We start from the raw sequence: 12964 nt of genomic DNA on the forward strand, positions 1-12964 counted from the left end.
TTTTTTTTTCCTTTTGTGAATTTCCTCTAAATACTTTTGTTTATAAAAATCATTTGGCCAGGGGCGCCTGGGTGGCACAGCGGTTGGGCATCTGTCTTCGGCTCAGGGCGTGATCCTAGCATTGTGGGATCAAGCCCCACATCAGGCTCTTCCACTGTGAGCCTGCTTCTTCCTCTCCCACTCCCCCTGCTTGTGTTCCCTCTCTTGCTGGCTGTCTCTGTCTCTGTCGAATGAATAAATAAAATCTTTAAAAAAAAAATCATTTGGCCAGGATGTTTCCCTGTTCTAGTTCAATGTTGAAAGTTCTGTTTCCAGTCACGGCCTGCTTTGTCCAGCATCAGACTCTGCTGAATCTTCACAAAATCACCACGTTGCGCATCCCCCAGGTGGAAGACCACGGAGTTATCCTCCACTTCTCTGAGTTTCCCCTTTAGTCTGGACAACGGCTCTAAGTTAGCACCGTTCGTTCCGTAACTTTTCTCTGCCTCCTTCCCCATCTCCCTTCTGCGGGCAGTTAGTTATAGACCTATTATGACGGCATTTCTTTTATTCGCCATCTCTGAATTGATTTCTTTCCTTTGAATGGTGTTGACATGGTGTTTCTCTCAGAGGTGTAATGACCGTCGGGATCCTTGTTATCACAGATCAGATGCCTTCACTAAAAAGAAACAACTCTACAGTTGCAAGCGTCGGTACACTTTGTAATCAGGGCGTATGGAGTCCCCCTAAATGTCTCAAAAGAATTTTACAAATTCTCACTGGAATTAAATGGCACAGTCTCTGTTATAAAAATGGAATGAGTGCAGTATCTGAGGTATTTCCCTTTCCTGTCCCCCACCCCCCCAGGGGAAACAGAATTTGAAGAAAGAGCCCAAGTTTCTGGGTTCTAATTTTCTAATTCTCCAAACGTCCTTTAAAGACTCTGTCTCTTGCCATCATTTCTACCCTGCACAAAATCCTCTTGAGTAGAGATAACACAGATATGTCGATTAAAAATAACTTTCGCAGGGGTGCCTGGGTGGCTCAGTCAGTTAAGTGTCTGACGCTTGGTTTCGGTGCAGGTCATGATCTCAGGGGTCAGGGGATCAAGCCCTGAGTCGGACTTCATGCTCAGCGAGGAGTCTGCTTGTCCCTCTCTCTCCCCCTCTGCCCCTCCCTCTGCTCTCTCTCTTTCTCAAATAAATACAAAAAATCTTTGGAAAAAACCCTAACTTTTGCATATCAGTGCTAAAAAAACTGAAGTGCAGATGTAAGGAATCTAGTTATAATTTACTCCACTGCAAGGTGAGCCTCAAACTCTTTTTTTTTCTCGCTCACCCATTTATCATAACAGGGTGTAACTCAGGAACAGATGGAAGAACAGCACAGGGGCGAGGTCTGTGGAAGGAGCTCGGAGCTTCCACGTCTCTCCAGGACCCCTGTCCGCACATCTCCACGTGCTCACCAACCCACAAGCTCTCCGAACCCTGTCCTTTCGGTTTTTTTATAGAGGCTTCATTACGTGGGCATGATTGACGAAATCACTGGCGATTCGTGACTGACCTAACCTCCAGCCCTTCTCCTCTCCCCTGAGCCCCAAACTCTAAATTTCAAGGACGGGGAATGGGGCGGGCATAAAGAAGTTCCCTCCTTCGGTAAGACTTCTCTACTCTGTGAGCTCCCCACGCCTCCTCTCCTCAGGGAAGCATTCCAGTCCACAGTCTGTACTGTCCTGGGTGAGAGAACTACAAAGCCTTGGCCGCCTATCTGCTCTCCTGGCCACTGGGCACACCTGAGCCCTTTTTCGGGGCTTGAGAGGGACCTGGATCCTTGCCAGGGCTGGCCTCTGGCCACAGAAGCAACTCGACTTGAAGGGTCTGTAAGGAAGCTCCCTGGCCCCCACCTGTCCATGCCACGAAACCAGCCATGTTAACTGTACCAGGGTCCCTGCCTACTGAGCTCTCTGTCGGGCACTGGGGCCGAAAGAAGGTGGGAGTCGCTTGCCAGTTTTCTTCGAAAGGAACAGAAATGAGGGATCAGGTTATCGATTTCTGCAATTGTACAGAACCAGAGCACCCAAGCAAGGGGAAATTACCAGCTTATTCTAACAGCACGTGGTACCTCTGAGCTCAGGAATACCTCCCAGCTCCAAGATTCTAGTGATCAGGCATTCCCTGTGATAGAGTAATTCAGAGTCTTCTTAATTAAGAGGCATCGTTGCTTCAGTAGGAAGACTAGTTTGTTGGGACAGAAGCGACATTCTTTGAGAAGCCTATGTGTAGAATTAGGAGAAAGAGATGTCTGGAAATCATCATTCATTCTTCTCTTAGGGCTCATGAAAGTTGGTGTGGTTGCCCAAAGGAGGGAAGTTGGTGGAGTCGCCTAAACTAGGAACTGTGAGTGTAACAGTCCCCCTTCAGCCATTCAAGGCCTTTGTACAGCAGAGAACTACCATTAATATGGTGCTCATTATATGCCCCTGGGCTAAGTTCTTTACCGGCCTTGCTTACTATATTTATTTCTCCCTATTGCTCTTTGGGGGTATACTTACTCTATGGCCCTCGTCTCTTTAAAAAGGAAAATAGGAAATTGAAACTCAGAGAGGTTAAGTGACTTGCCCAATTTCCCATGAGCAGTGAGCGGTGGAGCTGACTTTCAAAACCCAGGTTCATGAGATGCCAAACTCTTTCTCCCGTGTCACTGGGCCTTCCTAACCCCCGGCGGAAGTTGTCAGGATTGATATTAGGATGAGTCACTTGAGGTTGGCACCGTGTGCTTGCTGGGATGTGCTCTAGGACCGTCCTTTGGTTTGAAAGACGGGGGTGAGAGAGGGCAGTGCTTCACACTGAGAACAAGAACAGGATCCGGACCAAACCCCTGCGCTAGAGAAGAGTGGATCCAACCGGCAGGGGTGAAAGGAGACGGGTGTGAGAAAACTTCCATTACCGCCGTCTGACTGTATCTCTTACAGGCTCTTGTCAGCTGACCATGGTTTTCAGAATAGTTTACCTGGAAAGAGGAAACATGTTGCACCGATGTTCGTTTTCACTTAACATGCTAACTTAACTTAGTCCCTGTGCATAGAATTTTAAATTATCGTCATTTTTTTATTAATCATGAAGAGGGCTTTATAAAAATGCTGACGATGAGCCACGATTCCCCACCCGACAGAAGCCATCGCTACAGGCGTCAGTGGACAAGTAGGTGGACCTGAATCAAGAGTTGCCATGGTAACTGGTGGCAGGGGCTGAATGAGAATTTACGGTCCCTTGCTGGAATCCGGTGCCAAGGCTGAGGTCAACCTTTGTTTCGAGCCCTCTCTCTTAGGAATAGCTTGTGCATGTCAGGTACTTTTAATTGGTTTTCCAAAGCATTTCCACATCTACGGTCTCATCCCACACTCACAACACAGGGTGGGATTAGACACTCTTATTTCGGCTTAACGGATCCAAAAGCCGAGGCCGATGCTGGCCAGGAGATGTGCCACAGGCCTGGAACTTGTTCCTGGCAGAGCCAGGAGTGCAGCATCCTTCCTGCAGGCCACTCTGCCCTGCAGCGGATCCTGCCAGAAAGCGAGCAGGGTGGCGGTGGCCAGGGTTCACACAGAGGCCGTGACTCCAGGCCACGGCTTCACAGGTGAAGGAGCGAAAGTGGATAAAGCTACAGAAGGGACTGTATTTTCTGAGACCTGGACACTTCTCCTAGGATCAAAGCGTCCATGCGAGACCTCAATCACCACCCTTGGCTTTTTCCTTCCTTCTTCCTTTCCTTTCTCCTCTCCTTCCCTCCCTTTCCTTCCTCCCTTCCTTCCTTCTCTCTTCTCCCTCTCTCTCCGCTTTCCTCCATACCCCCTTTCCTTGGTCAAAGCAGAGCACGCTGATACAACAAGGGACTACACAGCCGGACTCATATTCCCACCGGCTGGAGAACCGCGTCGAGTCAGAGCTCTGTGGTCTCAGGCTCCCGGTCGCACATTTTGGCGGGTGAGCTCTGCATTGACCAGAGGGCAGAGGCTCCCAGTCACCCCGTGGGGACTGGGAGGAGGACACAGCTGTGTCCCATGCTGAGCACGACCTCGGTGCCAGACCAGAATAGGCACACTGTGACCCTCATCAACAAACAAATGATCACGACATCTAGAAAACTGGAGAATCTTCATCTCAGCAGGATCCAGAAGTAGAAAATCCCCATCTAAGTTATGTGCTAGGATAGCTGCGGAAAGAGCCTTCGTGGCCGTGGAGACAGGGAATCACCTGGTTGAGGCTTCAGTCTCTGCCACTCAAAAGCCTCCCTCGAGGAAAGGACTTAACCTTTCCAAGCCTCAGCTCCCTCATCTGTAAAATGGCAAACTTAACACCCTCCCCATAGATTGCTGTGTAAGGATGAAGTGCCGTGCACCGCGTCAGGCAAACAGTAGGTAGTCAATAAATGCTAGTTCTCTTCCTACCAGTCCTTTCTTTGGCCCCATAAAAAGGTGCATTCCCAACTGAGTGACACTACTGGAGGGCTAACTCTTACCTTGAGAAATCAAAGTCTCTATACCGGCACCATTCGCTGACAGGCCACTGACTCGCTTGTGTATGAGCAAATGGGGCCAACTTTGAGGAAGAGCCCGCGGTATTAGCTGTGCATTTCGAAGGCTTTATGAAGTCACAGAATCTAATTCTTACATGGGGATGTCTCCTCTCACTGCCCCAGGACAGACTGGATGCCTCCTGGTTATATATCAACCTTACTCCACACTTATTCCAATCTGAATTATGCAGCTGTTCATGAGACCGTTTTGTATCTACACACTCTCCGAGAGCAAGGACGAAGACTAGCACAGTGCCTGGCACACAGAGGGTGAATGAATGAACAGAAAATTTTCCACTCGCCTTACCTCATCCCAGCCAGATCTCAATTCTGTTAGTGACCCAGGGGCCGGGATGACAACCTGCACTTTACAGATGAGGAACCTGAAATGTCGAGAGGCTGTGCCGCTGTCGAGGCCATTCAGTAGGTAGCGGTGAGGCAGGCACTTGGGCCCGGACCTCCAGACACCAAATCTGAGGCTCCTTTCCTCCACACTCCTCTACCTTTTGACTCCTCAGCCTCGCCCTCTTGTCAATTCCGATGGTGACACCGTACAGGAGCTCCTCTCCCTGGAGCCTTCTGTCTGGGCATGTCATTTGGTGGCCAGTTGCCACATTTTGAGTGCTGAAGGTCCCTTTTCCACCTTAACCCATGGAGCAATGGCTTAGTTATTGGCCGATGAGCGACCCATCTGATGATGGCAAAGCGAGCCCAGACGTGTCCAGTTATGCAGGCCTCAGGGAGCCTCTGGCAGGGAGGATTCCCAGAGTTGGGAACTTAAGCTGGTTAGGTTTGTGCTGTTTGGGGGGGGCTAGGGGGTGCTTGACGTCCGGCTTCAGTACTTTAGAAGGTGGGTCATGCCATCCATTCCTGTTTGCTTTCCCACCCTTTTAATCCTCCAGAATGTTTTGGAAGAAAAAATCACTCAAAGCACTTAGGGAAATTGAATCTCAGTTTATATCCTCAATTCTCTTTTAATTGCTATCCTTTCTTTACTAATTAACCACATCTCTGATCCATACAAGCAGTAAACATCCCAACCCTCTCCTTTCTCTCCATCAAACCCAGTTCACAGTCTTGCCTTACTGTTCTATTAAATCCATCCCCTTTTTTTAACACCCCCCCATCTCTGGGGATCCTTGAAGAACACTTAGAGATGCATGCTCCAGGACAAACTGAACTTAATGTTTAGCCACACATAACGCGAAAACACCTGAACTGAGAGCGACCAGATGTGTGTGCATGGCCCGGTTCCCTGTAACTAGTCGTGAGTTACGGGGTGAGTGATTTCATCTGCACGGGTTCAGTATGTGCTCTTCTGAAGCCGCGGTTGCTCTTCCCTACCCCTTGTGTCCTTCAAGTACATTTCATCTTCTAAAGTCCTTGATGACAAATCAGAGACAGGAATGTCTTAAGAGCCGCAAGTGAACTGCTCACTCACTGCTCTGGAACTTATTCAAGGTTCTTTATCAAGATCTGCAGGCAGAAAAGGTCATCCTTAAGCCTGCTGTGGTCTGGAAGTGCTGGTAACAAGATTGTCTTTGTAACTATTTCCTTAAAAAGACTCCGGAACTCTTTATTAATGCAAACAATCGCTCAGTTGATAGAGACGGAACAGTAACACCCCTTTTAATGTGGGTGGTATGTGTTTCCTGGGGACTCTCAGCACAGAAGCTGCTCTATCCCTCCCAAACCTGCTTGGACAAGTGGTTTCCCTGCTCGCTGAGGCCAGCCTGAGACTTCACATAGGCTGAGAGTCAGCACAGACCCGAGAGATGTGGGGCTGGTCAGGCTGCCGTGGCCAAGAGAATAGGGCAGGACGGGCCAAGTCGCAAAATCAGGGGTCACGTACCAGGGCTGGGTGGGTGCCCTTCATCAGACCATGTGGTCTAAGCAATGTCTGTAGGTGGCAAGGAGCCAAGAGAATAGGCAAGGTCATAGAGCAGGAAGGAAACTGAGCCCAGGATGGGGAGCAGAGCAGACCCTGGGAGGCCCAGGGAAGCCAGAAGCACAAATGACCAGGACAGTGGGAACGGCAAGGGGTAGTAACAGCAGGAGGAAGATTTACCAAGTATTGGAGGCAGCAGGTTAATAAAACCTTTGGCTTGACAAGTGAACATGAACTAAATACAAAGCGGGATCAGAGCCACACGTATGTGACTCGATGTATGCATACATGTACTTAAACGAACACACGTGTGTGAAAAGTGGGCAGAAATGAGCAACAGGTGATGATAATATGCACTGGAAGTGGAACCCAGACCACAATGCAAAACACCCAGGACAGTGCCTGACATATAGTGGGTACTCAATAAATCAGTCTTTTTCTTCCACTGCTAACCCACAGAAGGGCTAATCCCCCCCCCCCCAGCTTCCTAGAGAACGGATTGATGCTGTGAAGGAGCTTACATGTTACTAGGGGAAGTCTAATTGCCTCGGAAGGCTGTTCACCATGTACCCCGCTGTGCTATTTACCTGTACTAAATTGATTTCTTTGCGTCCAAATGAAAAAGCAAGACCTTATCAGGCTGCACTGTACAATCCGCAGAAATTCTGGGTTGGAACGCAGCCTCTCTGCTCTCCTTGCCAGCCCCTAACGTGTGCCTTGTCCTCGCAGGCACAGGACTGGACAGGGGCCCTGGCGGGGCACTTATCCATACGGTATTATATTTAGGGGGCTTCTCAGTAAGGGTAGCTGCAGCCCAAGGCAAGGGACCACTGGAGTCAGTCCCTAGACTCGCCCTTCCCGGTGAGGTGGAGGCGGGCGGCTCTCCCCCACCCCTGCCCGCGGCGCCACGGAGAGGCCGGGGTTCCCAGGTGAGCGCTGCCCCGCGGAGCGCGGCTCAAGTCGGGCTACAACTCACCTCGCACCCGGGGCGCCAGACCTCCCGTGGGCAGGGCGTTCTCCCTCGCGCACGATGACATCATGTGTTTGGGGCTGAGTCGCTCCATAAAAGAGGCCCGCGCCGCGCCGGGCGCCCAAAGAGCAGGCGCGCTCGCACGGCCCGGCTGCGCGCACGCGGTCCCCAGCGCCGGAGCAGAGGCAGCGGGAGCCCCGGCGGCGCGCCCGCGCCCGCACCCGCCGCGCGATGCCCCGCAGCCTGCACGCCGCCGCAGTCCTCCTGCTCCTCTGCTTAAAGGAACAGCCGGCCCGCCCAGCCCAGCTCAACGGTAACGTGTCTGCCTCCTCTTCCCTCGGTCCTGAGCGCGCAGGCACACCTGGCCGGAGGACTGCCTGCGGGGCTCGCTAAGGCTAAAGCAAAATCATTTCGGGGGAGCATACTCTCCGATGGCGTAGTTTTAGACAATTTGGAAAACGCGTTTTGGAAAATTCGTTTTCCTTTGGCATGCACGACCTGTTGCGGTGGTGGGGAAGCACGTGGTCTTCGGACTGTCCCCAGCTCTGGAGGGGTGGCTCGGGACTTGCTGAAGGGGAGGAGAAAGAGCAGCGGGACTTAAAATGCTGTGCCCCATCCACGTGCGGACGGGCGAGGAGCGAATGGGGCATGGGAGCCGCGTGGTTAGCAGGAAGGGTCTGCGGTGCCCCAGCGGCAGCTCCTTCCCACAGCGGTGGGTGGTTTTCTTTGGAGGAGAGGCTCTTTACCATTAAGTTTTACCTCCAAGTCAAAGGGATGATGCATCCCATTCTTAATCACTGTTTTTCTCCAGAAGGGCTCTACTATCTTGAACGTGAGTGTGTGCGCACTCAGAAGAGCACACACGCCTCGCTTCTGAGTGTAATTAGGGCTCTTAACCCCGAAAGGCTGGAGGCTGAGGGTGCCCAACGGGAGGGCAGGAGGAGGCTGGGAACCTGGACTGGAGGCCCCCCCCGTCAGGGCAGTGAGTTTGGTTGCACAGCCAAGGTCAAGGTTAGTTAATCCTTAGGAGCAACAAGACCAACAAGACCGTGCCAAGTTTTTGCCTGCCTCTCCAACTGCTGGGTGAGCACTTTTCTGGGGGTAGATAGTGACTTGGGTGGAAACTTCCCGGGTAAAATGATGGTAGCTCCTGCCCTTGACAGAGTTCGTTCCAAGTTGTAGGGACTATCCTCTGACCGAGGTTAGGCTGACACAGTCGCAGGAGGGCTGAAAGTGGCTATGATGGCTGGAAAAGGGTCCTCCGTGCTAGACAGTGGTGTGGGGATTGACTCTGCTCTGTAGCGTGAAAGCGCAGAGCCGCCTTCTCTGCTGGAGGTCCCTGTGTCCATGGGGCAGGGCAGGGGGGAGGTGGGGGAGCTGGCCTGTCACAGCATCGGCATTACTCTTAATTCAACTCAAATTCACTGGCTGGCAAGATATGCTTGATGTCATTTCCCTTGTCTGGTCCAGAAGAAATAGAAGGTTAGGGGGCGCCTGGGTGGCTCAGGCCGGTAAGCGCCGGACTCTCGATCTCAGCTCAGGTCTTGATCTCAGGGTCGTGAGTTCAAGCCCCACATTGGGCTCCATGCTGGGTGTGGGGCCTACTCTCAAAAAAAAAAAAAAAAAAAAAAAGGTTGGTGGGAGAAAGGGTTTATATAAAAGTGGAAATTACTTTTTAAAACTGCACTCTTTGGCATGTATTCCACTTTTAAGAAAGCTGCACTGGGACCTGAAGTTTTGCTGGAAATCTCCCTTGTAGTTCCAAGGAGAGAAACAGCCATTGGCTGTTTCCAGAAAACCTGTTACTCCCCTCACCCTGGGGCCGCTCCTCCTCCCTTCCCTCACTCCCCCTGCCATCCCTGCCCTCCCCCTCCCTCTCTACCTCCCTCTCCTCCTTGCCTCTGCCTCTGCCCCTGCCCTTCCTCCTTCCTTTCCCACCTCCTTTGCCTTCCCTCCCGCCCCCATTCTCCAAGTTGGAGTGGGGGAGCTTGCAGTCAAAAAGCCACTTTTACCCCACACTGAGTAGCCAGCCTGCCTACCCCTAGAGTCTAAGAACACAGTTTTTATTATTATTCCTCGTGCAGGTTTCTTTGCTGTTTAACTGCCTCAGGGGACAACGTCAAAGCGAAAGTCACCGAGATGTAGAGTGTCAGTATTATCCCAAGGTGGGGAGTGGAGGAGGGTTAAGCTAGGTAATGAGGTCAAAGTGTGGTCTGCCCTCCGCGCAGAGAATTTACACTCCCAGCATTCGGCACTGGTGAATGTTGGGGAAAATGCCTGGAGTGGGGAAGGGGAAAGCATAAGAAGGTGAGGTCATGTGTCTTCTGGAGAAAACCTCGGAATGCTTAGTTGCTGTGGGGGAAATCATTTTAATGATTTCTGCAGTGCCTGCTGTGCCTGAACACGATACGGAGAGCTGGGCAGTCTCTGGCTGCCCCAGCGACAGTTACTCAGAGAAGGTTCTAACCCAGACCAGGAAGCAGGCAGCGCCCTGAACCCCTGGCCGGGATCCTCGTCAGTCCCACTTCCTCCGTGAGCACTCAGGACGTTCTCCCTGCCTGGTACAGAGTAGACCTGCAGTTTCCAACAGGCATTGAGCTGGACCTCCCAGGTCTCCCACACAGAAGAGGGAAAGTGTCCCTCCTGGAAAAGCCTGCTCCCTCAGGAAGCCTCCCAGCTGTTGCCGCAGGGGCTTGGGCCTGGCCTCCCGCCTGTGCGTGGTCAGGAGGCCTGCCCCTAAACAGGAGGCGGGGAACCATGAGGCGCCACTTCCAAATAAAACAAACACACTCACACACGTCCCTTAGAAAGTCTTGTCGGGTCAGTTCTGAGCTGAAGAGGGACCGGGCTGGGCCCTGACCTTCATTTGATGACCACCCCCAACATTCAGACCACCCTCCCCTTCCTTTTACAGGGCTGCTGCTCTCCAGGCTCCAGCTCCCGAGTCCTCCCAGACACCGTCCTTTATACCCAAAGCACCAGGGCTTGAGGACCAGGCAGGCTTGCTCGGAGAGAGGAAGGCAGGAAAGTTTACTCTGGATGCTGCTGCTTTTTAAGAACGCATGTCCGGTCCCGTATCCCCACTGGAGCTCTCAGTCCCGGATGTGCACACGGTGACACTGGTCCCCCAGCTTCCCGCAGTATTACCCAGACCCCTCATCTGAGGATGAACCACGACGACAGGGAACACCTCAGCTTAGCAAGCTTCGGGGGGAGAATTCGGAAGAGGTGACATGTTAAAGGCCGTGCTTTGACTTGGGGGCAGGTGCAATTCAGCTCTTGGCCAAGGCAGGACTGCTCGGAGGCTGCAGCTGTTTCCCTGGCGGTTTCCATGATCACCAGAGTGGCCCGTCTCTCCAGGTTAGCCTCGAGGATGAGTCCCCCGATTACTTGTGAACGCCTGTGTCCTGGGCTTCCAAGTGCTATGCCCGGCTAAGTGGCAATGACCTGGTTTCTTCTATCTCTGAAATCCAGAACTGTATTTCAAAACCCCGAAGGGGTTCAGAAAAGAGGTTTGAGGTCCTCTGTTGCTTGGTTCCAAGGCAATGCCTTCTTTGTTCCTTTTCACCGTCATTTCAGGAAAAGGGCTGGCAGTTCATTCGGGGGTTAGACACAGGTTTGGTTCTGCATGTTTTCATCTAATTACTCATTCCGGGGAGGTTAATCTTGGGACTCTTAACTCCTATGGGGTCCATAGCAGGTTTTAGGGGTTCTGTGGACCTCTTGAAATTAATTGTACATGAAATTTTGTGTGTCCAAGTCTATGCGCATTTTTATGGGGAAGAGGTCTGTAAGTACTCATCGGATATTCTAAGGTGTCTGAAGGAGGTCTGAATAAGGATATTCAAGGAGCCCCCCCTGCTCCTTGCACTACCCTAAAGATTGCAAAGGAGACTCGAAGATTTCCCAAGTTTACCAGAGGTACTGGTAAACGTGGAGAGACGCTTCTGAGCAGCACTGACCCCCACTTCATCTCAGCGGGCTGTCATTTCCTTACATATAAAATGAGGTGATGGGCTGCAGACGGTCGACAGAGACCTCACTGCTTCTCTTCCAAGGAGGGAGGTCAGTAATGACGCCTCAACCCAAACAAATCATGGAGGAACCATACAGGCCTGATTTCCTGAGATGTGGAGATAGTACCCTCATTGCAAAAGGACTCAAAGTGCCCTAGGGACCAGGAGAATAGCGAGGGGGGTCAGGGGACTGATATTTTATTAAAAAGCCTTGTGGAACCATCTGACACTTGAAACCATGTACAAGTGTAACTGGATATGATTACCATTTTGAAAATTAAAAACAAAATTAATTAAAAGCACTGAGGCAAAGAAATGAACCAGAACAACAGAAAACTATGAGATTAAACTAGCTTTTCAAAAGCAGCAAAATCCTCTTCTCGCTTTTAAAAAACCACCATTGGCTTGAGTAGGAAATGCTCAGTTGTGGTTAAGGGTGCAGATTGCTGGTCAGTTAGGTTTTGCTGCAGATCAGTTCCCAGGAGAGAAAAGGGACGTGGGAGCCTTCCTTCTCTGACTGTACCCTGTGGGCCAAGCACTGTGGCAGCATCGAGAGAAGCTGGGAGAGGCACTTGGGATTTGAAGAGTCCCTCTCACTGGAGGTGTCCCCTGAGACACCCTGAGTCTCAGGGTCTCTGTGTCTTTCTGGAGGTGAAGAGGGAGGTGTCAGGCAGGGTACCAAGCATACAATTCTGCAACATTTTTTAAAAAAAATATGTTTGGATATAGAAACGGGGGACTTCTGTGTGTGAAGGGTGTGGAGTGGGAGGTGGGAGGTGACTTTCATGATATTTCTGGCAGAACTTCTCCTACCCATTCTCTCCACCCCTGGAATTCTAACTCAGCCGAGGGTGACAGCTTCCTCAAGAAAAACTTTCCTTTTGAGAGGAGTTTTTTCCTCTTTATGGACTGATGTGAATGGCTCTCTAGGGTGTGTTGCTCAGTGGGAAAAAGCGGGAGGCCTAACTCCGTTTCCAGTATGCTGACATTTGTGTGCAGAAATGGGGAGAAAGAATGTGATTACACATGTGTGTAGTCACACTGTGAAAATGTTCCCAGCGACTCAGAAAATTGGCTGGCTCTCTCCTGGAAGCAGGGAGATTGGGTGGGAGGAAGAGCTTTTACTGGGTACCCTTTTGGGTTTTGAGCCCTGTGAATTTTTTTTTTTTTTTTTTTTTTACGTATTCAGAAAATAAAATTTGGCTTCTCTAAGATCTGGGAGGCTTCTAATCAAGAAGCCCCCTCCCTCGCCCGCCAGCCCCTGCAACCACTCAGCGCCCGTGCCCCCCTCGGGCGCCCCGCGGCTCTGGGAAGCGGTTGATCGGACACAGACTCTGACAACGTCTGACATCCGGGCACCCGCCTCCCCTCCAGCCGCACCCGTTTCCAAATCACATCTGTAGCCTTTTCTCTCCCTTGCTCAAGCTCCGTTGTACTTACTTTGCTTTGTTTTGTTCTTTGCAGGATCCAAGTGGACCTATTTTGGTAAGTACAGATCTTAAATACTTTTTTCAAAAAGATTTATTTACTTTAGAG

At 51.2% G+C, this 12964-nt stretch overlaps 1 protein-coding gene across 3 annotated transcripts in view; it reads left to right on the top strand.

The window, feature by feature from the left end:
* The first annotated feature begins 7643 nt into the window (after nt 1-7643).
* The window catches only part of CA12 (carbonic anhydrase 12), a 54033-nt gene continuing 48712 nt past the window's right edge, over nt 7644-12964 (top strand). For all 3 annotated transcript variants that reach the window (XM_040643141.1, XM_040643142.1, XM_040643143.1), the window contains exons 1-2: nt 7644-7725; nt 12893-12913. In XM_040643141.1, coding sequence (XP_040499075.1) covers nt 7644-7725; nt 12893-12913 — 103 coding nt within the window. The remainder of the gene's footprint in view (nt 7726-12892; nt 12914-12964) is intronic.

The sequence above is a fragment of the Ursus maritimus genome, unplaced genomic scaffold (genome assembly GCF_017311325.1).
Source record: "Ursus maritimus isolate PB19 unplaced genomic scaffold, ASM1731132v1 scaffold_27, whole genome shotgun sequence".
In the NCBI taxonomy this organism is placed as follows: Eukaryota; Metazoa; Chordata; class Mammalia; order Carnivora; family Ursidae; genus Ursus; species Ursus maritimus.